General features: G+C 35.9%; 1 protein-coding gene across 3 annotated transcripts in view; it reads right to left on the reverse strand.

Moving 5' to 3' along the window:
* Positions 1–25,017, reverse strand: part of PTPRO (protein tyrosine phosphatase receptor type O) — a 198,452-nt gene that overhangs the window by 22,243 nt on the left and 151,192 nt on the right. For 2 of the 3 annotated variants that reach the window (XM_019744758.2, XM_074325980.1), the window contains 7 exons: positions 22,013–22,152; positions 19,767–19,899; positions 17,715–17,835; positions 13,375–13,443; positions 10,855–10,938; positions 5,526–5,561; positions 2,834–2,915 (listed from right to left, as the gene is read on the reverse strand). In XM_019744758.2, the coding sequence (XP_019600317.2) occupies positions 2,834–2,915; positions 5,526–5,561; positions 10,855–10,938; positions 13,375–13,443; positions 17,715–17,835; positions 19,767–19,899; positions 22,013–22,152 (665 nt within the window). The remainder of the gene's footprint in view (positions 1–2,833; positions 2,916–5,525; positions 5,562–10,854; positions 10,939–13,374; positions 13,444–17,714; positions 17,836–19,766; positions 19,900–22,012; positions 22,153–25,017) is intronic. The other variant, XM_019744759.2, reaches the window with a different exon arrangement.

Below are 25,017 nucleotides of genomic sequence, written 5' to 3' on the forward strand. Positions count from 1 at the left end.
TCTTTTGGAGCAAAAATTAATATAAGACCAGGTCTTATTTTCCTATAATATAAGACCTGGTCTTATGTAAGACTGGGTCTTTATAATAATATAATATAATATAATATAATATAATATAATATAATATAATATAATATAATACTGAATCTTATGTTAATTTTTTTGCTCCAAAAGACATATTACAGCTGATGGTCCAGCTAGGTTTTATTTTCAGGGAAACAGGGTATCTATTATTTCTTATTCTGTGTCTCTGGGCAATCCTGACTAACACACATGAGTTATAAAGCTTGGATGTATCCTTGTCCCATAGTTAGTCCACTGTTTCTCAATGGAATACTATTGGCTTGGGACAATTCTTTGTTGTGTGGGACTGTTCCACTTATTGCAGAACATTTAACATCCCTGTCACTGTCCTCATTAAATACACTAGTAGCTTACTCCCAAGTCATTATGACAACCCCAAACACTCCCACATATCCCCAAACCCCTCCTAGGGAACTGCCTGGTACAGGCCCAGTTACAAACTACTGGGTTAGTTCAATCTGTATAGATGAACAAACTGAGGTGATGAGAAATTGTGATTTTTTTTCCAATTTTAATTAGTAACACAATGGTAGTGAGGACCCAGGTTTTTGGATTCCTAGTATAGTACATTCCTACCTCCTTTATAAATCCTATGAAATAAACCTAGATGTGTTCATTTATACATCGAATGTATAAACGCTCTCAGCATATTATAAACTGAGCATTTAGTAAATAAAATTTATGACTCTACTTTTCACATTTTTGAAGCATCTGCAGCTACGATATAATCACTTATTGTTTGGTTCTCCCAGTGTTCTCTCTTTGAAAATTGAGTTTGAGTGGACATCATGGCCCAGGCCAGCCAATCAGAACCCTCCCCTGTGATTTTTCAAACTATGAAAAAGAACGAGAGCAACTATAGGATGTGACACTCCGGGATTGGTGGTGGTCATGCTTTCCACTATGAGACAGAGGTTGGTTTGTAGAGAAAGAAAGAGAAGGCCAAGACAGAGTAAGAAGCAGAAATGAGAACTAAAAAGAGGGGGTTTCTGCAAGGGTCGTGGCCCTGGGTCCAGTCATTCTCGTGATGCAGCTGCTGCCCTACCCCTCTCCTGGTTTAGCTACTCATCCCTTTCTTAGATTATATGACATATATCTTGTTTATTTTTTTTTTACCAGAAAATAACTCATTGCATTTTTTAAAAATATATAATGATGCGATTTAGAAGCACAGAAATAGTTACACTGGGGTTTCATGGCATACACTGGGCAGTACACCTAATCCTCCCAGCCAGGGCAGTGACCTAGTTGTGCCACCAAGGTCATATAATCTTGTAGCAATTAAGAGTCTGTGGCTTCAGTGAGGTTGAATGTGCACCAACATCACAATTTTCATCACCATCATCAGAATTATGTAAATTTTTTTTTCCTGAGTTTTGGCTTATTTTTCTCCTTTCATTGATATACTTTTCTGAAATGCCGTCTTCACCATAGATCTCCAATTCAAATCAAATGTCTATTCTTTCAGATAAAGCATTTGGTGTAGCATCTATAATTCCTTATGTACCCGCCTGCAATGGGTAACTGAGCAAGGCTCTATGTGGAATTTCTCATGACACAGGTAGTTGTTAGGGGCTTTGTATTTGATATGTGTAAGTTTCTTCTCATCCTTAAATTCCCTGTTAGAATTTCCACACCGGGATTCCTGCTGTTTGTTACAGACCAAAGCTTTCCTTGGCTGATGGGCAGAAAGAAGAAATGAATATGAGTAATGAGGAGACAGCAGTTACATTCTATTAGGTTGGTACAAAAATAATTGTGGTTTAAAAGGTTTTAAAAAATTGCAATAACCGCATTACTTCTGCACCAACCAATACAACCTGGTGTTTCAGAGGAAAGAGCACCTTTGAGGGTTTTTAGAAAAATTCCCAAATATTTAGAAAAAAATCACTTTATTTGTCCCTTTTCCTTGGTTTCCCTGAATCACGAGCCGCTATATAGAAATCTGAAGAATGTGAAGCCATCCAGACTCTGTTATGTGCTGCGAAATATGTGTGATGGAAACCTAGGCCCAGTTGTACTCCTCATACTGCTGAGATCCTAGATTTACCCAAAACCATCTACTCTGACACATGGTCTTGGGCTCAAAAAAATATGTGTGCTTCAGAAAAAGCAGGTGTTGCCAATTGTTTCCTTCTACACAACCATATGTAACTCTCTTTCACAAATTTCTCTAAGAACACAAAACCTCACAAAGATTTTGCTTTGTCTTGTGCACCTAAAACTAATTAAAAAAAAAAAAAAAAAAAAAAAAAAAAAACCTCACAAAGAAATATTAAGTAGAATGCTGAGAGTCCCATAGCTATAAGAGCCCTACCTCAGACTTATATACCCAGAAGATACAGCCGTCCATTTCATCCACCCTTGCTGTAGCCTAAGTGGCATGAAAAACACACTAAAAAATCCCCTGAAAGTAAAATTCTGTTTCAGATTTCATTCCTCAGCTCGCTTTCCCCTGCACACTGGATCGCCTTGGTTTCCAGCAACGGCTTCTCCTATAACTACGTGTGTTCACCCCGGTACCTGCATCTCCTTTCCTTCCTTGGTGCCACCCAGGCCCTGACCTAACTAAGGGTTGACATCCTATCTCTGTACCAGCAGATTAGACACCCCTGAACCCAATTACCAAACTGCTCGTTATGCATCCACAGCACAAGCACTGTCCAATGAGCAGGGAAATGACGCCGATATGAACCTGCCGATTCCTATGCCCTATCCACCAGAAGGCAGAAACTACTTATTTACTCACCTCAAATTGAAGAGAAAATTTATAGTCAGAATCTTTGGCCATGTCCTTGATGTAGGTGTCAAAGTCATCCAGTTGAACTGGGCTTTGTTGGACACAAAGAAATGCATGTTTAAAAAATTCTGTTGGTTAGTGTTATATCTTGTTTAATTTCTCAAACATGAGCAATTTTCTTGGAGAGAATAGAAGTTTTACTTCTTAAAGGTTAGCATTTTTTTTCCCCCTCCCTCCCTCCCTCCCTCCCTCCCTCCCTCCCTCCCTCCCTCCCTTTCTTTTTTCTTTCTTTCTATCTTTCTTTCTTTTTGGTTAAAGTTACCAGTCCTTAATATATTGTAATTTAAAAGAGCCGTATAGAGAGGGTGCCAATAAAATGTATACAATTTGAAAAACTGTATTAAAATTATGCTGATGGTAACCTCTTTAAGCACCTCTTATGATTGCAGAAGTCAAACATGATTTGTGTTCATCTTTTGTTATCGGTATATATTGAATATAACAATTTTAATACCGTTTTTTCCTTTCTTAAGATGTGTATACATCTTTTGGCACCCTCTGTATATTAAACTTCCTTGAGACAGAAGAAACACACTATCGATCACAAATATTTGCATATGTCATCTTGCTCCATTGATGGCTGGGGTCCACGTGGCCAACATAATGTCATGCTCCAGACAAGAGAGCCAAGGCTAAGAGAGTTAGGTGAGTGGTCCAAGATCACGTGGCTACCGAGCCGTAGAACCATGGCCAGAACCCAGGGAAGATGATTCCTGGTTAAAAGCTTTCTCACTTCAAACTTGCCATCCTTCCAAAAATTGGCTAAATGTGGGACTCCCGTCCTGGAATGAACTCCATGAAAACTGCACTCACTGGGTGCTGTCTTTGAGCAGTGAATTGACCTTAAAGCCAGATTTAATAATTCTAGTTTTCATCTCAATAGCAGGAAAATGGGAGCATCCATAGGGAAAGCAAATGAGAAAATATTTATAGGCTAGAAAAAAGAAAAAGCAGAAAGAAGAGAAAAAAGGGAGACAGGGGAAGAACCAGGAAATAAAAGTATGAATGTCAGGGAGAGAAGGAGAACGGTAAGAAGGAGAAGAAGCAAGCTGCAAGAGAGCAGAGATCAGTAGGACAAAGATTTAGAGGGGAAAGAGGAAAGAGAAGGTGAATGGAAAGGTTGGTGGGGGGAAGGGCGTAAGCCCCTCAGAAAATGGCTTTTAGAGAAGGAGGCAGGATTAGAAAGAAAATGAGAGGAGGGAATGAGGAAGCTGTTTGACATGAGGTTTTGGCTTGTGGCCAGTTTCCATCACACTGCGCCCCACCCAAATTTTGTCCACATCCTGCTTTTCTTTTTTCTCTCTGCCTGGGTCTTGGGAGGAACAAGCCCCGATAGCGTATCCTCTTTTAGCCCCCAGAACCGATCCTTTACTTGCTGTAGTCTCTCTACCTCACTTAATAACCCAACCAATAATTTTGGGCAATAAAGTTTTTCTGTTCCTGTCAAATCACTTTTTCCAGGTGAGAATACCTCTCTCCGTTTAGTCTGGTCTTGTCTCTCTACATCACTTGATATATGCCAGTGGAATGTGTACTGATTTGAAATAGATTTTGGAAAAATATTATTCTGTTATCCATACACATACACCAAAAACTGTCATAATAAATTTCTATTTGTCAAGGATAAATAGAAATATTTTTGCATCAACTTTTCTTTTGTATTATGTACTTGATTTGCCCCCCATTAGCATAGGTGCCATAGATCTAGGTGGAACCCCTAATTGCCTCATATTAATTCACCAATATTCTATCCTAGGCAAGTATCAAGGATGAACTCTATTTATAAGAATGGTTCACTCTTCATATGTAGAGTTTTAACTACATGGTGGTGATAATTACACTTTTGAAATCAACTGACAGTTAATTTTCACCCATTAGAATCTTAATTCTTATGACTTAACAGTTCAGGAGATAAGTGAGAATACAGGACAGCAAGAGTAATTGTCTTTTTCTATTTACTATAAATATTTCCTGAGACAGCATTTCTCAAAGGGTTTATTATAACATCTAATATAGTAAAAGCCTTTCCTTGCAATAAGCACAGAACTTGGAAATACAAAATTGGCAAAGATTTTTATACAATTTTGATGTAACTAAAAATTAGATTTTTTTGTAGTTTCGAATAACAGACTTCCTTCTTCAAGACTTTTATAATTTTGAACAAGCCAGCTTTTCTCAGATTTCACATGGTGATCATTTATGTTATTCCGAGTTTCTGTGATACACTTTCTTAGTACTCATTGCCATCCATGTGTGTAAACACACCAACACATAATAGCTTAACTCTTTTAATATGCATCTGCCTCTTTCTTAAGCATCCCTTCTACTTAAATACAAGCAATCTTTTTGATTTGGAAAGGTAAGATCATTATGGAGAACATTTTTAAATACAATATTTTACAATAAAATAGTAAGAAAAACTTACTGTATTTATATACTTCAAAGTTGCTAAGAGACTAGCTCTTAAATGTGCTCACCACAAAAATAAAATGATAATTATGTGACGTGATGGAGGTGTTAGCTAATGCTTGGTGGTAATCATATTGCAATATATAAATGTATCAAGTCAACACATTGTATGCCTTAAAATTTACACAATGGTAAATATCAATTATAGCTCAATAATAAAAAAAAAACTTACTTAGTCAGTTTTCTCTTCTTTAAACCATTTTTACTCCTGAGAATTAAAAAAAAAAAATAAGTTTATCAGGGCAAAATAATTGATTAACATATAGATTAAAGTTGAAGAGTTTTAAATAATTACATCAGACACCTCAATTTTATTTAATTTTCATTAAACATATCTCAGGTTTGTTTACTTTTCCTTAAATAAGAAAATGATAATTTCAGATTCATTTTTTAAACTCTATTAGATTGCAGGAACATATCTTTCCTTTATATTTAATGTTTACCAAAAACTGAATTCTGAAAATATAATTTCCTGCTACTAGTGATTAAGTTGCTAAAGCATTTTGTAAATATATAGAAGTATCTACTGCGTGACTACTTCAGTGTCTACAGACAAGAAGTAAAAAATAGGGATAAAAATGAGAAATAATGGTGGGAGGATGGATATATTGGTCTCGTAAGGATTCAATTGACTGTTTTGGACGTTTTTGTTGGGCATGTGAATTTGTGCTATCAATGTTGCTTGTATCTTACATAATTCTACTATGGCATTGTTCTTACTCAATTTTGAACTAGTTTTTAAGCAATTTGAACAACTGGACCTACTACATGCTTGTTCTTCATTCATTATTAGTTTGTAAGCACAAATACATGTAATGCTAAGGTCTGCTTCAGTTAATTTAAGGGGGTATTTAGGGTAATTTCAACCAACAAGTAAGGAAAGCTAGCTAATGTTAAGATAATATCTGCTGAAACACTTTATTGTTGTATTATATTGTTTTATATAAATAACACATATTGAAACATGATTGTGTGTGAGTGACAATTTCATAAGTAATTTTCAAAGGTATTTAAATATGGATGGAAATATAAACAATAAACAATCTATAGTAAATAATTGGTTGTGATTTGGGTACTCTCATGTGCCAAACTATTTATAATGCAAATTATGAGTGTTTTGGATACCTCAAGTTCCAGAAAGCCTTTAGCAGAATGAAGCACTACTTCCTCTGTGCTTTCATAGCACTTGTGGAGTATTTCTCAGGTTGTCTGACTGTCAGGTTCACACACGCTCCCTGCAAGACCATTCTTTTCCCTTAGAGCTGAGCACAGATAATGGAACTCATAGTGGGTGGCCAAGAAATGCTTATTTAATTGAATTGAAACAGTTCAATGTTTGCTATGTTACCCTCATGATTACTTAATGATTCAATTAAGAATTTGATGCTAGACTTGGGCTTGTGAGGTCCCATTGGGGAAATGGGACTTGTGGCTGGAAAGGAAGTAATGCAGGATAGAAAATGTAGGGAAATACTATCCATAAAGGCAAGTCGTGTTTCTGGTTTTCATTTTTCCGATTTCCGGTAGTTTTTATATCTTCCCAATTCTGAGTAAAGACAATCCATTCAATAGTTTCTGTCTTATTTTTTTCTCCCTCATCCTCTCACTGTCTTCCATACTTGGGAATTAGAGGGAGTAGATATTCCAGTTTTTACTTTGCCTCTCCCTCATCCCCTCAAAACAAAACAAAACACAACACTGTGATATTGGACAGAGCTGTAGCATATAAACATTTGGGAACTTAAAGACATGACTCTTGAATAATTTGTACTCAGCTCTTGCAATGACAATTTAGTTAACTTTTGGAGTCCCACATTTACTTCGTGTAGCAGGAGTCAGTTACTTCAGTGCTTTATGAAAGCAGAATGTTAACATAGATAACAAACAGTTTTTGGTCAAGTCAGTAGGCTGCCAACATGTTTTGATATTGAGAGTGAATTAAAAAGAGAAAAAAAGAAACATTTCCTATCCAAAACAGACTTTAAGGGAAACTGGGAAGAAACGAATGTATGTGGGAGGGTGACAAAGAATAAATTCAGTGCTGAAATCTTAAGCTGCTACTATTCAACAGCTGTGTAGAAATCTGATTTATGGAGGAGAGGCACTTTTTTTTCTTTCAATCTCATGAACTTTAAATACAATATAAAATATTACCACACATTTTATATGACTTATTGTCATGTATTTATCGTCATAAATGTATGCCTTCATGATTTGTGTACAACTTTCATTGTTCTGATGACATTTTGCTGAATTCCTATAGACCCCGAAAGGTTCCTGTATCCTAAGGCTGTGGGCCATGACAGGGCTGAGTTATGAGACTCCACAGGAATACTGATAGAATTTCCTATATTTTCAATTGCTGTGCTAATTCTAAAACTAAAATCGGAAAATTCACTTTTAAACATGTAAGTTAAGGCTTCGCTAACAACTTTAGCTTCAGCACATTATGGAAAGAGCTAATGTATGTGTGTGCATTTGACAGTGAATATTTTGGGTGATATTTAGGGTATCATGTTGTCATTACAAAAGCTTTTCTGAATAACTGATAAATAACATACATCAGACATACAGTATATATGGATATAATATCATGCACTTCTTTTAGTTTTTCCCTTTCACTTATATTAGGTAAGGCTCAAAACCCAAATGACTTCAAGAAGTAAAGATACATTCTTCATAAGTTCTTCAGGGTTATGACACTCTTAGAAAGCCAGCCAGATTGGAATTCATTGCAAAGAAGAATATGAAGCAATGGCAGAGACATGGGACTTACGATGGTTAAAACAAACAAACAAAAAACAGTGTCCCCTCCCCGAAAAAACTCTAGATGTCCCCAATTTTGTAAGCACTACTTATTTTCTCATGAGCTAAATGGAAATCATCCCCAAATCTTTAAAAGGGTCTTTAGCGTTATGTCATTCTCCGAATAGAATGTGTAATAACCGTGAGTAAAGTTGTGCATTTTAAACTACGTGTTGCTTCATGCTTAAAATGTCAACTGCTGAGGATTTAAAATAGGCAGATGAATACTTGAGTACAACATGAGGGTGATTATGTTCGTAAGAAGGAGGAGAATAGTGACACTGAATCTAGATAGAGCTAGTCCAAATAAGATGGTTTTCCTTGAACAGGAAATAGAGTCTGAGATCATTCAAGTCAGAAATCCTGGCAGAATACAGTCTTAGACTAAGCCAGTTGAGCACTAGTGCTCTACACCGATTCTGCTACCATCCCAGGAGAAGATACAAGCAACAACAAAAGGGAAAGTCTCTTGATTTCCACATGAACCACTAAAGGCATCAGGAGGATTTTAGAAAGTCAACAGGAGCCTATCTTTCCAAGAAGTTGACAGTTTAGAGAAGCTGGGCAGTGCGTTAGGAAGGAGGTGGGTGGGTGGCTCTATTATTTGTGGCGGTTGTTAACAGGGTAGGTGAAATATAAAGACAAACACATCTAAAGGAGGGTTAAAAATGATTATTTTGCAAATGAATGCAAGGGAAAATATCCCCGAGTTATTCGATAAAAAGTAGCAAATAGGAAATCCGAGTGGCTTTGTGTGTACTGAGCTGAACTTGAAGGAGAGGGACCATGAATTGTACTTCTTTTATATCTGTCATGGCACAAACCTAGTGCTGAAAACATAGATTATGTTCAGTATGTTTTCATTGGTGGATATGTGTGGTTTACTGAAAGTGACAGAAAGCATGGGGCTCTGTTTTGCCTTTTTTTCTCACCTGGAGATAATCATTTACAGTTTCAGGACTGTTCTAAAAACTACCAGAGGTTTTTGTTTGTTTGTTTGTTTGTTTTTTACCTCTAACTTGGGTCTCATGTTATTTGATTAATACTATAAATAGTGGACCTTGAAGGGGTTGTTGAAACTGGATCTCGTGTTCATCAGAGGGACCTATTAAAAAAGACATGCAAATAAGCACAGGCCCACCTGATAGAAGCTTAAACTGAATGGTGGAAAATGAGACAGTGAGAGAATTAAGCAGCGAAATGAGTATAATATTATATGCATCTTTTTTTATTTTGTTGAAATTTGTGGAGGGTACATTACGAGTATTTGTTACAAGTATTCTAATGATAGTTAGAATATTGGAGGATGATCCAATGTTGAGTTAAAAGTAAATTTATATTTTGAAGGACAAAATGGAATTTGTGAGCATTTCTTATACCTGAAAACCATCTGATGTTAAATATTTAAAATATTGTGTTGATGACGGTGAAGCCCTATACTGAAAACTGTTATTAAAAACAAACTTGAAACAACATCGAATGGGTCCTCATCATCCAGTACACTCCTCTGACTTTATTATTTACACATTGGTGTCCACCATGTTTCAAAAGCTTTCCTCTAATCTCTCTTTTTAAAAGAAAATACAATTTCTAGTAATAATAATCTTGATTGTGAGGAAATTCTTTTTTATATTTCTTCAATTGCAACATCAAGTCCTAAACTTTGCCCACTGTATTTATTCTGTCCTCAGAGGAGCTGAAAGACATTTGATCAGTTGTGTTTTTGGATAAATAACTCTTCAGATTGCTTTTCATCTTTTCCTCTTCTGTCTCATTGGCCATTTTTTCCAATCCATGAACTATTTTCTGAGTCCTTTTCAAGTTGCCCACATTTCTGGATCTGTCTATACATAATCTAGTACCTAAACACCATGGACTAATACTTAAGGACAATATTTTTTTTGTCAGTTCTCTGGGAAACCACTACTTTTTTTTATGGCTTTAAGAAATAGTCCTTCTAGACACTTCCATCTCAGAATTCAAGATTATGATTATTATAATTTATAAAAATTGGAAAAAATACTCTTCAAGATTTGATTATTAAAATGATTTAAAAGCCAAGAAAATAAAAATTTAAAGGAGGCTGCTCTTTATAGTGGAAAGAGTATGTTTCAGAAAAACTTAGGTTTGGAACCTAAATTTTTTATATAGTATGATGTTAAAACAGTTGCTCTCCTTAAGCCTCTATTTCCATATCTCGAAAATGGAGTGATAATACCCTCTGCAGAGTTTTGAGGCCAATTAAATAATATAATTATACAGAGAGGCTTGCACATCGTCAGTTATTCTGTATTCATTGGGTTAGCATTATTATAAAAACATGGAGGCCCCAAGTACAGGGTATAGTACTCTGGGTTTCACTCTTTTAATGCAGTGAAACTCTCAAATAGATGGAGGTGATACGGAAAATGGAAAGCATCATTTATAAAGACGAGGGTCCAATGGATTGACTCAAAGAGAAACAAATGACTAGTAAAGAAGCATGCCAAGAACATCCCAAGACAAAAATTTAATTGGAAAACATTGTTAGCATCTTGGTACCATGAACTGCTTTAATCCATTTCAATGTATGATTAATAATTTTAGATGCTGCCAACACATAAAATAATTAAAAGAATTTTTCAGTTTTGTTTACTTCCTGAAAGCTAATTTTTAAAGACTTTGTGTTAGGTAAACATTTAAAAACAATCACTTACCAAGGATTAATATAAAATGCCAAAAGATAATCAGTCCAAAGACATGAGGGTAGCAGGGTTAAGAAAGCAAATATACTCCTACGCCTGTGAGCATTAATAGATAACAGATGTAAAGATGAAAAAGTGGCAAGAGTTAGTAATATAAACTGTGAACAGATATCAGTAAATTACTTACTGGGATCAATTAAAATAAGCACCTTAATTATAATCACATATTATTCCATTCTGTGAAATTTAAACCCGAGGGCTTAAGTGCTATAATATTGCCAAGAATCAGCTTTATTCACACACAGCCTTATTGTAATCAGATATATTTTTTTCAACTTATTTTGTGTTAATTAGTCTGCTATTAGGTGATTACATTTGCATTCAGCTAAATGAGGCTCTTAAGTGCCTCATTAGTTATCTCGAGTCTTATTCTTAGGTATTATCTTTGCAATGCTTATTTTAAGGAACCTGTATAACATCATTTGATAGCTTGTGGGAGGAAATATAAATGGCCAGTTTATACCATGTTTCCCTGAAAATAAGACCGGGTCTTATATTGATTTTTGCTCCAAAAGATGCATTAGGGCTTATGTTCAGGGGATGTCATCCTGAAAAATCATACTAGGGCTTATTTTCCAGTTAGGTCTTATTTTCAGGGAAATATAGTATATACTGATTCCGGTGAAAATTCTAAGTTTTTGGGACACATTCATATCATATAAAGCTGCACTACTGTGACTTTCTACATTAATTTTATTTTGACTTATACATCATTTCTAAAAAATAACCCTTAAAACAGAGTTATGATATGACACTTGGGTAACATTCACTCAAGAAAAGTAGCTCATCAACTGCCTAGTCTATAATACCAATATTTAGATGAGTGGAAAAAAAATTACTTAAGTTTCACTTTAATTCTAATTCAGACTGTTGACTTAAAATGCATGGTTTGAAACCAATTTCAGACATACAAACCGCTTGTAAAATAGAACATTCATTAATGCAGATTTAAAAACATCCCATGGCTGCATCTATAGTCATTCTGAGAATTAGGAGGAAAAATGCTATCTCTTGTCATTTCAGTTATGACAAATCTCTACTGAGACACCCATTCTCAGCCAGAAAATGCTGATGCTGACAAAACTGTCTTTGCCAAGAGCTGCAGGAGAATTTTCTTGATTTTATAGAAAAGGCCTGAAGTGAATTCTCTTTTGTTTCAGTTCTTTCATAACTGGTCTTCCATATTTATATAAGTTGTGACTGGTGTAGTTGGTCAATACACAGCTTTCCCAAGTCACAAGTATAAATGAATTATTTCCTACATGGGTCACTCATCACGACTTTGTGACTAGGCCTTTTATAAGGGTGGGCCAGACAAGAAACAAACATCAGTGTACTAGTCTTGGAAAAAGTGCTAATATATTTGAACAAACCTAGAAATATTTCCTAATTTTTTCACTATCAAGGGTTTATGGGTTTCTCTTTCTTCACAGTCAGATTACTTGTATTTTAACAGCAAAATTATATTCAGGTTAAAATTAAAAGTAGCACAACTTATTGTCCTGTTAAAAATAATCCTATTTCAACTAGAGTGAGCATCAATTTAGATGCCCACTTAGGGAAGTAGAATTTATATTTTAAATAAAGCTCTCCCTCCCATTGATTCTGTAGAGTAAAATTTCCAGTCTCAGATATCTATTTTTTTTTTTTAAGATTAACCATTTTGGGGGATTAGGAAAACAGAAAAAAAAAAAAAAAAAAGATTACTTACCAAGGATTAATATGAAAGGTATATATTTAAATGTGCTTTACGTGGTTGCTTGCCAAAAAGCCAAACTAAATCATGTAAGCAGTGCTGGTTTCATATTAAATGGTTACTTAATTAGCAGTTTTGTTGGGTATTGATTTTGATGTATTGTTAATTTTCATGTATCACCTAATTTAATCTCCTGACAATGCTTTTTTAATTCTCAAAATACCTCCTCCCTCCAGGTCCTTAATGCTCCAGCCATGTTTTCTTAGGGGACTTTCTTGGGTTTCCTTGATATTTATTTACCCCTGAGTATAAGAGTTGTGGGCACTGGGCTACAAACTTCTACTTGCCTTTTGAACAGAAGTGGTGGCTCATATCCCCAGGTACTGAAATGTGAGTTCTAAGTAGAGATGCTGTTCTGTGTAATGCTGCTTCAATGCTCTCCTGGTGTCTCAGCCACCACTTACTTGTTCAGTATGATACCTGCATTTAAGCCTTCATTGGCACAGTTACAGGCTATTTGAATAACTGATGATTTAGTCCTTTGTTTAATGTAGTAAATACAGAACAGATTATACAACATGTTCTCTACCTCATAATTGTATTAAACTAATATATACGAATGCACTCTGTGAAGATCTAATCTTCAAAAGCCCACTGCCAGAGAAATTATGAAAGGATAATCAGACAACCCCCCCACCCAAAGATAGTAAAATAACATTTGAAGCACACTCAGCATAGCTAAGATGTATAGAGGCTTGCTCCAAAAGAATACTCACCAGTTGTATGGAAGCTTTCCATCCCTCTCTAAGGATGCAAAATTGACAAAAGTTCCTGCTCCACATTCCCTGTTTGAAAGGAACCGAAAAATCAAGGTTACTACTTGATGGAGCACTCTTTTACTTTGATGTAATAGTCTTTACTGGCTTAACATCACAACATTAGATTTTTAAAAACACTGAAATAAGTTCCACATGTTCCTCTTGCACATACTATGCAAAATATGAAAATAAAGCAAAACAAAACAATTATTCACGAGGTCACACATCCCTGTATCAAGTTATTTGAGTCTAAAAGGTTTCGGTTCACAGTCCTTTCTGAAGGGCACTTATGATCCTAAATAAATCTTTGAACTGTTTGGGGTATAATATTTTTTTACAAAGTAAGGTGTAGAAACTCTCCTAGATAAACCGAGGGTTTTCCATTTTTAACAAATATTCTTTGTAGGGTTCTGTTTTTATAGCATATTGATTTCCTGTCTATAATTATTATGGATCAAGCTGGACTGTTTTCTTGCTCCAAAATTTTTCCCTCATGTTGGGATGCCCATATTATTCATCACTTGAGATGAGAATAAAAGAATGATACATATTGAAAAAGATTGGCTTTTGATAAGAGCTTCTTATCCAGAAGATTGCTTATTAACCTGTCATTAGAAAATACTGTTAAAGAAGTGAAGGAAAAAGGTGAACATATTCTCATGCCTTCTCCACCTCTTGCCTAATATCATGCATAAACAACATAGCTCACTGGGGCTCATAAATTTCATTTTTTCCTCTATATGAAATTGAAACAGATTTTGACAGGATTGGCACAATGTGCTAATTACTTCAATTATCTGCCAGTTGTTATTAGATGTTCTAAGAATAGTTTTCTTCATTTGAAAAATTAACTAATATATTATTATAGCCTATTGTATTTAAGTTACACATCAATTAATTTTCCTATGTTGATTTCCTATAACATATAGGAATTTATTTAAATTTAAATTAGAGGGATTTATTTTACTCTCTACTCTGGGGTCCAAGGATAGAATCTAGTGCTCTATGAACACATATGGGAAAAAGTTCATCTTTATTTTCACAACTTCTCACTGAAATTGAGCAGTTCCTTCAATTATTAAAGTAGACAAGAAGTCATAATATCATCAGTACTGGTGAAATTTGCTAACAACAGAAATTGCAGATATTTTTCAATAATAGACTTGTTGCAGGCATTGAAATGTTGTTCATATTCATCCCTATGGCGAAATATGAGAGTTATCAGACACCCTACTAATTATTGTTAGCTAATGTAGTAATCAAAAAGCATATAATGCATTTGGTTTTTAAATACTTTGATGACCATGTTTTAACATAATTAGTTCCATTTTCAATCCTATGTATTTTATTTTATGCCCTTGAAAAGAAAGCATTATTCTTGAAAGAGAGCCACAGGTTTCGTCAGACTACTAGAGAGAAAAGATAATGGCATAAAAAATGTTGAGAATCTCTGTTCTAAGGACCAGCTGGTTGAAGCTGAATCACTCCTCCTAAATATTTTGCTGTATGCACCACAGAGAACGCACCTGCAAAAACACCCTCATGAACACCACTACTTCCATTAGTGTATTACTACACCCCACACACTAATACTACTATGAGCCAACATTTAAGGCACAACTTCCTCTGAGTCGAGTATTATGCTATTACTGAATTATTGCTCCCCACTCTCCACTAATGCAGGGGCTCTTATCATCATCTTGATATCCATTCTTTCCCTGGCTTCCAGGCTACCTCAGTCTTAGTTTCCTTCCATTCCACTGGATCTCTCTTTAGCCACTATCTTTTTTATTTTCCATGAAAATTTTAGTACTAGATTGTTCTGGTGCTTAATCCAGGGCCCTATCTCTTAATTTACACTTCCTAGATTTCATCTAATCTACAGCTTTAAGACTATTTGTATGCTGATAATTCTCAAATTTATATCTTCAACCCAGACTTCTCTCCCAAACACCAGACTTCCATGTTCAACTGCCTACTCACACCTGCACTTGCAGCCATCTCTAGCTTAACATTTCCAAAACTGAAGTATTGATGTTCTCCCAACTCTGAAGCCCTTTCATCTGGAATCCTATTTTAGTTGGTGGCAATTCCATCTTTTAAGTTGCTAGGGCTGAAAAACCTTGGAGTTATCCTTGACTCTTACTCATATCGATTCAACATGCAATTTGTTAGCCACTCTCGTGGCCTCTATTTTCACAGTAAAGCTGGAATCTGATCATTTCTCCCTACTGCCATTGCTATTGCTCCAAACTGAACCACTGCCATCTCTTACCACCTCCCCCAGTTCATATGCCTGCTTTTGTCCTTGCCTAATTACAAACTGTTTTTCACATAAAAGTCAAAATGGAAATGTTAAAATGTAAGTCAGATATTGTTAATCTTCTGTTCAAACTCTGAAATGGCTGCTCATTTTACTCAAAGTTAAAAGTGCAAGTCCTTGCATGGGCTTATGAAACCCTACATGATCTGACATCATCTCCTGTTGCTAATCCCTTCATTTCCTCTGCTTTAGTGACTTAACTTTCCTGCTCTTCTGTGACCATGCTAGTCACGCTCCTGCCTTGGGGTCTTTGCACTGGCTGTGCTGTGCTCTCTACTGGGGACACACTTCCCCAGATAACGCATGGCTCACCCCTTCATGGGCAAGTCTTGTCTCAAAAGTCGCCCTTTCAGTGAGACCTACCACCTCCCAGAGCTTCTCTCTCCATAGTCCCCATACAGGTACTGCCAGCCTCCCTTACTCGGATTTATTTTTTGTTCTAGTACTATCTGCTAACATATGGTGCAATATTTTAACTTTTATCTTTATTATTTATTGTCTATCTTTTCCACTAGAATACAAGCTGTATGATGTTTTATATACTGTGATATCCCAAGCACCTGAAGGAGTCTTGCACAGAACAGGCATCCAGTAATATCTGTTAAATGAATGGAGGAAGTTTCAGTAAACTGCACAAGGTCACCTAGGTTGTAAATTAGGATTTGACTCCGAGGAGGGTAATTTCAGAGCTTTATACTGTAGCCATAAGGCAGTACCACTTCCCTCCATATCCTCTAAGATTTGTTCAAATGCCAACATTTAAGGAGCCTGATTTTTATATTCAGAACTGATTTCTTTTCTCTACTTTCATGGTATCTCACTTTTATCTCCTTCCTGGTACAAGTCAGTTTGTGCCTTTAAATACATTGATTTCTATACATCTCTCTAGCTAGGTTCTGAGTTCCCAGTGTACAGCTTGGACGTCTGATTTTTCTTTATACCCTATAAGACACATCATATACATTCTTATTGGGTGGATACATTTATTTATGAACAGGTGAATGACAGAACTCTGAGAAAGGGCAGAATATTGACTGACAATGCAGCAGGCTAACACTGGGCAAATATAAATTCGAACCAAATTTCCCAAACCCAGTAGTACTGAACTAGGCCAACAGTTTTTTGAGAGACTTGATGATTGTTCTGATCTTATAATGGACCACAGAAAGTTCTTGACAATGTGCTCTGGTAAGAAATGCATCAGTGGTCAAAGGAGTATGGAATCACCAAAATCATAAATCAAAAGGTTTTCTAACTGCAAGAAAAATGAAACTGCCTGCAAATCTGATCATAGCATCAAAACTAATAGGAGAACCTCTAACAGACCTAATCATAAACTCTACAAATCCTTTCTGATAAAACAGCTTCAACAGAACTAATGAGGACATGGATTTTTTTTCTTTCTTTCTTGTGGTCTCCATATATTTTAACTCCTTTTATTAACGATACTGAGTAGGCATAGATCAGGGGTGTCCAAACTTTTTTCAACGTTTTTCACCAAGGGCCATATGCGGTAAAATACACAAACAGCCGGGCCACTCACTCGAGGTGAAGTACGTATTGCCTCACCTGGTTTATTTAAGTAAACTACATGTATTTTTGGAATTTGCTGCAAGCCAATTAACAATGGATTGCGGGCCACAGTTGGCCCATGGGCCACAGTTTGGACACCCCTGGCATAGATCTTTCTTTTACTCCAGAACAAGTGTGAAAGTATCCAAATGTCAGGAATGGATGCCTGTGTTAAGAGGCCTGACTATATATAAGCCAGCAATCCTTTGCTTTACCATTTCAGTGATAGTGTTTTCTAAACTAATATTTCAAATCATCTTAGGAAACACATAAAATAGAAACAGACACTGAAACCTGATATCAAACTCACTACTGTACAATGTAGATCTGCAAACACATACATGTATGATAAATAAGAATATTTTAAAGGCTGTGGGGAAAGGATCAGCCACACTTCACTTACCTAGCCATCTGCAGATGCTTTTTCCTGAGAATGACCAGGGTAATGAGCAGCAGGCCAATCAGCAGCGTGCTCAGGATCGCCAGCACGGAGATGACCACCACATTGGGGTTCATCTCTGTAACTAAACAGATACGCCACACATTTTCATTACAGTTCCCATGACACGGACACTAACAGAACCACTCATTGTTCTCCATCTGATTTCGAGAGCAATGGACTTAGGAGGATGACAAGCAGCAACAATGATGTTTCTCTAAGATGACAATGACCTCTTCCTGGTCAACTAGAAGTTAGTAAAGTAGATTGAGAAACAGTATTCAAGGCTGACATTCGGGATGTTCTTGTAAAAGGAAACTATAAACTGTGACTAATTCCTGGGACATCGTTTAAATGAATTTGAAAACAAACAAACAAAAAATCTAGAAGTCATTGTCGTGTATTTTCATTCTTCAATATGTTCAGAAGCTTAGAGAGGGGCAAGTTCTTATTTGATGCCCATGACTTTAAAGTCAGAAAGCACAACTGTATATTTCGTTCACAACTAGTAATGTATATGAAAAAGGCATTAGCAAGCGACCATCTGCTGCAGCACTTAACACATCACTAGAAACAGGCATTCTGATGATCTGTAACCATATGTGGAGAGGTTTTCCATCCGTACAACTCAAGAGATTAAACCCATTAATAAATTGCAGGGCCCTTAAGAACAGGGGTTGTGTCCCTTTTCATTACTTTATATAATGATTCGTTTGCTATGGCACTTGCACATTGCCTAGTTCATCCTACTTCATGGAAGAGCATTAAAGGTGGCATTATATGTAAACTGTTTTATAAAACTCTTAGCAGTGGACCAGAGGAGAAAAGGAGAATGATATCATCCTCCATATTGATCATAAAATCATGGGACTAGCTGGCACATACAGTCCCTAAGCCTTTGGGATTTGTCACTTTCCATTTGGGACAACGTGGCTCCAGTTCATAGACACGGTACTTGAGTGGAAAGAACATTAGATGAGATCGGGTGCATTCAGGGTGGTATGGCTGTAGACAAGAATATTAGACTCATGGTCAGAAGAGCTTGTTTAAGTTTACTTGACTACCACCTGCCATTTGGGGAGGCTATTGTATCTGTCTCTCTGGGCCTCATTTTCTTCACTTTGCAAATAAGTTTAATAATATCATCTGCTTCACTGGCTTGCGGTAGAGATGACAAGGAATAATAAATGTTGAATTATGCTTAGTAAAATGTAAAAGGATAAAGAAATGAAAGACCACTGATATTCTTTTCAGGTCCATTTTTGTACTCTCTTCTGAAAAAAAAAATTGAAAAAACAAAAAACAAGACACAAAAAAGTCCATGCTATTCATCGTTGATATAGTGGCTAAATATATGACGAATGTTACAGATATCAAAATGAACCCAGTAAAAGGTAATGTGATAGTAAGCATGGCGTTATTTTAGGCAGTTTCATAAAAGATCTCAGATTGCAGAAACAGATTCTAACAAACAGGGGAGTAAAACCTATACCTCAGAGAAACAATATTATTCTAGATCTTTCATTAATTTTAAATTCCCCCACTTATTCTTTGTGCTTGATTGGAAACTTTTCTGCTTTGACGCAGCAATGGAGGCTTGCCAAGGCTTGATCAGTGACAGCTAAGGGCCAAGGCTGAAATAGATGAATCTGAGTTGATTACGATACTGTGACTACTACTGACAAGGGTGAAGAAGATGATGAGTTGATGATAACGACTAGCATTGTTTCTAAGGCGCAAAACAACTCAGCAGGTACATATTATAATTCTAGTTTTACAGAAGAGAAAAACAAAGGTTCAGAGGTAGCAAATATCTTCTCCTAAATCACACAGTCGGTAAGTGCAATTTGGGATTGAAATTAAGTGCTCGCTGACCTCAAAGCTTGGAATTTTCCAACAGAATAAACATGGTTTCCATTAAAAGGATAGATTGTATATATTTAAAAAGGAAACATAAGAAAATTTGGAAAGATATAACTTTCAAAGACATCAGCTTCCACTAATGCAAGTAATTACCCATTGTTGAGACGGCTATAAATGTAGGGACGCTAGGGCTGTCGTGGCTAAAGCTGGTGACACTACAATTGTAGGCAGTGGCAGGAAGAAGGCTGGAGATGGTCACAACATGAGAAGACACAGAAATCGGTTCCTGGAGATGCAAAAAAAATGAAATAATTGTTATGTAATCTTCATCTATTTTGATTTAAAGGTTTTTCATAGTTGAGTAGGTAATATATGGACAGAGTAAAAAATATAAATGACTAAAAAGGATAGGAGAAAAAAATAAGTTACAAACAATGCTACAGTGAACACAGTTTCACAATTATGGAAACATATATATATGTCTGCAAACACACTTAATATATGTATGTGTATATATAAACTTGTGTGTGTATATATATGTGTGTATATATATGTATATATTTCTAGCAGTTGAATTGCTGAGTTAAAAAGTTGTATATTTTTAATTTTGAAAGCTATTCACAAAGTGTCCTCTGTAGACATTTCCAAGTAGTTATTCACCTGCTATCAGTGTCTGACAGTGCCTGTTTGCACATACTCCTTCTAACACAAAATACTCTAACTCTTTGAGCTTTTCCAATCTTATTAGTGTAAATTGTACCTTATTTTACATTTCTTTCACCATGAGTAAATTGATCATCTTTTCATATGTTTAAGAAACTTTTGTATTTATTTTCTATGAAATATTTGTTTTGAGTTGTTGGCCTTTATTTTATTTTATTTTATTTGTAGTAGTTCTTTGTATATTAAGGACACTACTCCTTTTGTCTGCATTCTCAGGTTTTAGATAATATCCACCAAAGGCATAGGGACTTTGCATTCTTAGAAACATTTAATATTAAACTATTCTATGTAGAACAAATTGTTAATTTTGTGAGCCAATAGTCAATTGTTAATTTTGTGAGCCAACAAGTACAACAATGTAAAAAGTAGTGACAAGTACAATATAAACAGATGAGCCAGCAAAACACTTTTTCAAACTAAAGATCTGAAATACCCCTGCCTAAAGAGCTGAGAGGCATCAGCATTGGTTGTCCACTCCCATCTCTTTCACTATTCTGTAAAAGAATGCTTCTAAGGAAAGACTTTTGCTGGCAGGACGCAGTTGTAGTAAGTAGCTGCCTAACCATTGTTTTCTTAAAGGAAGATGAAACTGCAGTTGCAAAGAAGAAAATCCACTACTGGCAGAGCAATTATATTCAGAAAGGATTCTTAGAACAGAAAAAACAAAACAAAACGAACAACAACAACAACAACAACAACAAACAGCTGTTCCGTATTGATCAAAAAGAGGTAAGTTAGTAGAGGGAATGTTAAAAGGGGAAAGGAATAAAGCAAATGATCTTAACACTCAGTATGGACAGATTTGTACTCTCAGCAATCCTTATCGTTCTTTCTTCTCAATGAACTTCATTATTTTAAAAGCATCAATGACTCATGTTCATAGCACAAGTCTATACACTGTATTTCATGATATTCCCTCACAAACTTGCCCTTTTTCTTCCATATCTGATTGTGAACTTTTTTTTTTTTTCCCTTGCGCTTTGTTACCCTGAAAGCTACTGGTTCATCTCTTTCCTTCCATTCATTTTGACCGGGCAGACAACTCAGTTTCATCATATCTGCTATTTGTGATTCTAAACCTTTAATAGTCACCTCAGCCTTCATTTTCCCCAAACAAAGTTGTCCTCCTACTAACTAGATAGAGACAGTTTTATAAATTATCTTAGCCATACAGGTCTCTCCTGTGGCACTTATGTTTTACTTTAATAATTTCTAGACTAATGCAATATCCACAACTGTATGAAAAAAATTTTTCAAGGCCATTACTGATTCTACTATTTGTGTTCTTGTATACAGTGACTTTCACATAACTGGCAATTGGTTCATATTTGTTAAATTACGTTGTATATAACAGTGTCTTCATCTTCTCAATTAATTTAATGTCTAATAGGAAAAACAAACTACTTTAATTCTTTAGTATAAACTGGAGTGGCTAAGGATTAGGGACAAAAGATAAATATAAAGATGAAAATAAACTTAGCAATTTGGCAAGTTGGTTCTCATAACATATTTTTGGCTTATTCTAAGCATATTGTTAATGTCTATCACTAAAGCACAAAAGCATAAATGAAGAGTTTTCATTTCTATAGTTCAAAGAAATAAGAGATTTTCACTTTGCTCAGATAATTAACCTTGATCAAAATGAACTCAGAAAGAAATATCAAAATGTACAGTACCTGGAGTTTTGTTTCCTGACTAGAGCCAACTTGTTGACAGAAGACTTCAAAGAAATCAGCTACTCCCTCTTCCACCCACAGCAAAGTCACCGAAGTCTGGGTTTTATTCACCGCAAAGAGTGACTTTGGAGGAGCTGGTTCTGAGCAAAGAAAAAGTTTTTAAAACTAAATTCAATTTAACACATTCTCTCTCCTTTCATTAAACAGCAGGATAAAGATTTTATATTACTTTTGAAATCTGTACTTTCACAAAGGCAGTCATCTAACTAGAAAGGTAGAACATTTTTTCCTCCCCTTCTCTCTTCTATTGCACACTTCTCTTTTTGGAGCACTTCTGTTTTCTACTTCAGCTTTAATAGGCATAATCTATTAATAGTTTTTATGTCATCTATGTTGCAGTTAGCATTGCCCTGATAATACAGAAGTTTATGGGTGAGAAACATAAATCTGTAATTAAAAGGATGAGAAAAATGAAAGTGATGTGCTCCCTTCTAATGGAGTCTGGTGCTTTTCCAACAACCTGTCTTCCTCTCCCTGGAGACAATTTAAAATAATTTCATTAGGAATGGTTTCTTGAAAATATAGTCAAAATTAAAAGGGGTAAAGTTAAAAAGATGATATGATTTTTTTTTTAAGAAAAAGGTTGATGGAAGTGGATTGGATGTTTAATAAAATGTTAGAGGACCCATTTCTTCATCTTATTGTTTTAGACATTTTATCTTGATCAATAAGTTATTAATCCATTAGTCAAAGAAGCCATACTGTCCATGTTCAGTAGTTGAGTCACTGAACTTGTTGGCTTGAGACCAAACCCATGCCTGTTCTCTGGTTCTAAGAAGTGGTCTGCTGTCTTGTCCCCTGCTCCTGAATCTCAGCTGATGACCTCCCTGTGCCTCTGTCCTTGGGGTGTTCCTTTCCTTTGACATCCTCCAGTACACACAGTGTTATGCCTGAACCCAAGTTATTAAACCAGGGTCCCTGTTACCTGCTGTTAGACCTCCTTGACATTGCTTTTTTGGACATGTCATATCTTGCTGTTTGGTTCACATAACAGCATACTCTGCCCACCTGCATGGCGTTGTCAGGCAACTACTCATACTGTTTGTTTGTTACTTGGATTTCTTTTTATTCTCTTCCCCAGTCTCCCAAGTCTGTCTCCAGTTCTTAGCTTTTAGAAGTGCTTGCATGCAAAAGCCCTGGAGGCCATTTCACTTCTTTGACAGGTGTATATCTTTATGTAGGAAGATTTGGCCATCTTTGTAGAATAGCATCGTCATGGCCCTGCCCAGAACCAAGAAATATGTCAGATTCATCCTTGACGTGATTTATCGCAGGTAACTTAAATTTGTCAACTAAGGAGAGGCTTTTTTCTTTCCAGAAGCAACTTGACAAGGTTAGGCAGACGAGTTGAAGGAGCAAAGAGATCCATTAGTCTTGGGCAACCATAATTCACACAGATGTCAGGACCCCTTTTTCATTTCCAATGAAATGTTGACTCCTCCAGACATTGTATTGCCTCACTTCCCTTCTGATGAAAACTCTTGGTGAAACACAGAGGTTAACTTCCATTTGCCACATCCTTTATAACTGTCACTGGTAATAGGATTACGTGTCAGAGATGAGTGCTCCAGTGATTCTGACTTGGGCAGGACTTGGATCTTTGGAAGAAAATGTGAGGTTGTCTGGGGCAGAGATGAAGGATTTGTTAGGCTGAGCCTGGCTATCTCTTTTAAAAATACACACCACTGAATTGCTTCTCAGAGTTTGCTAGACAATGATTAGAATCCCTGGTCATTTCTCTCTTTATTTTTTTCTGATGGGTAAATAATATTAGTTTAATTATCCAATATGAACATTGCTCAAATCCTAATCTCCAGATCTGAGCTTTTCACACATGTATTTCTAAACATCTATCAGTTGTGCTTACTCAAATATCCTACTATTACCTCAAACTCCACATAGTCCAAATGGAATCTGGAGTCCTCACCTTCCTACAAATCAATTCTACTTTCCAACTACTCCTGATTCTCTCAGGAGCACCACGATTCTTTCAGTTGTCTAAGCCAATAATTTTGAGGCTCTCCTCTTCTCAGTTCCAGAAGCATCTTTTAATTATTCTTGTCATCTCTTTCTTTTATCTCTTTTTTTTATTATCTTGCATGTCCGGGGTTTTGTCATCACACTTATCCATCATTACAATGGTCCCTTACTCCTGTTCCCTGCCTCTAACTGGCTTTTTCTTCATTTGCCAATGATGGCTTAACTTGTCTTAAAACACCACTTTGCTCATGTTATGTTCTATCTGTACCATGATCTATTGTGATCAATGCCTATTGTGTCAAGTCCAAATAGGCCAAGTTTTGTAAAGATCGTACTTACACTGGCCACATGCTACCCATCTAGCATCACCACTTTTCCTCCTGCACAGATATGTTGCCCCTGGGAAAGCCAGTCTTCTCACTGTATTCTTATTTTGGAGGGGGTGGGGGGCAGTCCACATAGTCTCCTTTAATTGAGGGCCTATAAATCTGCAATGGAACTTCATGTCTTTCCTTGCCTGTATTTCTGTTAAAAGCAAAAACTTGGGTAGAATTTAAAATTTACATCAAATACAGATGCCCAGTTAAATTTGCATTTCAGATAAACAAGTATTTTGCATTATTTTTAGTATAAGTAGCCTGAAGTAATATGTCTTAACATGTGCCATAGGAACACACTTATTTTTTAAAGAATTTTATTAAAAATATAGCTAACATACAATATTACATAAGTTTCAGGGGAACACCATAATTATTCAACATTTATATAACAAAAGAAATGATCACCATGATAAGTCCAGTAACAATCTGACACCATACTATGTTATCACAGCATTATTGACTATATTCCCTATGCTGTATATTACATCCCCATGAATTATTTGTTTTATACCTGGAAATTTGGACCTTTTATTCCCCTTCATCTTTCCCCCCTTTTAAATCTTTCGATTACAGTTGATATTCAGT

Source organism: Rhinolophus sinicus, linkage group LG02 (genome assembly GCF_036562045.2).
Source record: "Rhinolophus sinicus isolate RSC01 linkage group LG02, ASM3656204v1, whole genome shotgun sequence".
NCBI classification, from domain to species: domain Eukaryota; kingdom Metazoa; phylum Chordata; class Mammalia; order Chiroptera; family Rhinolophidae; genus Rhinolophus; species Rhinolophus sinicus.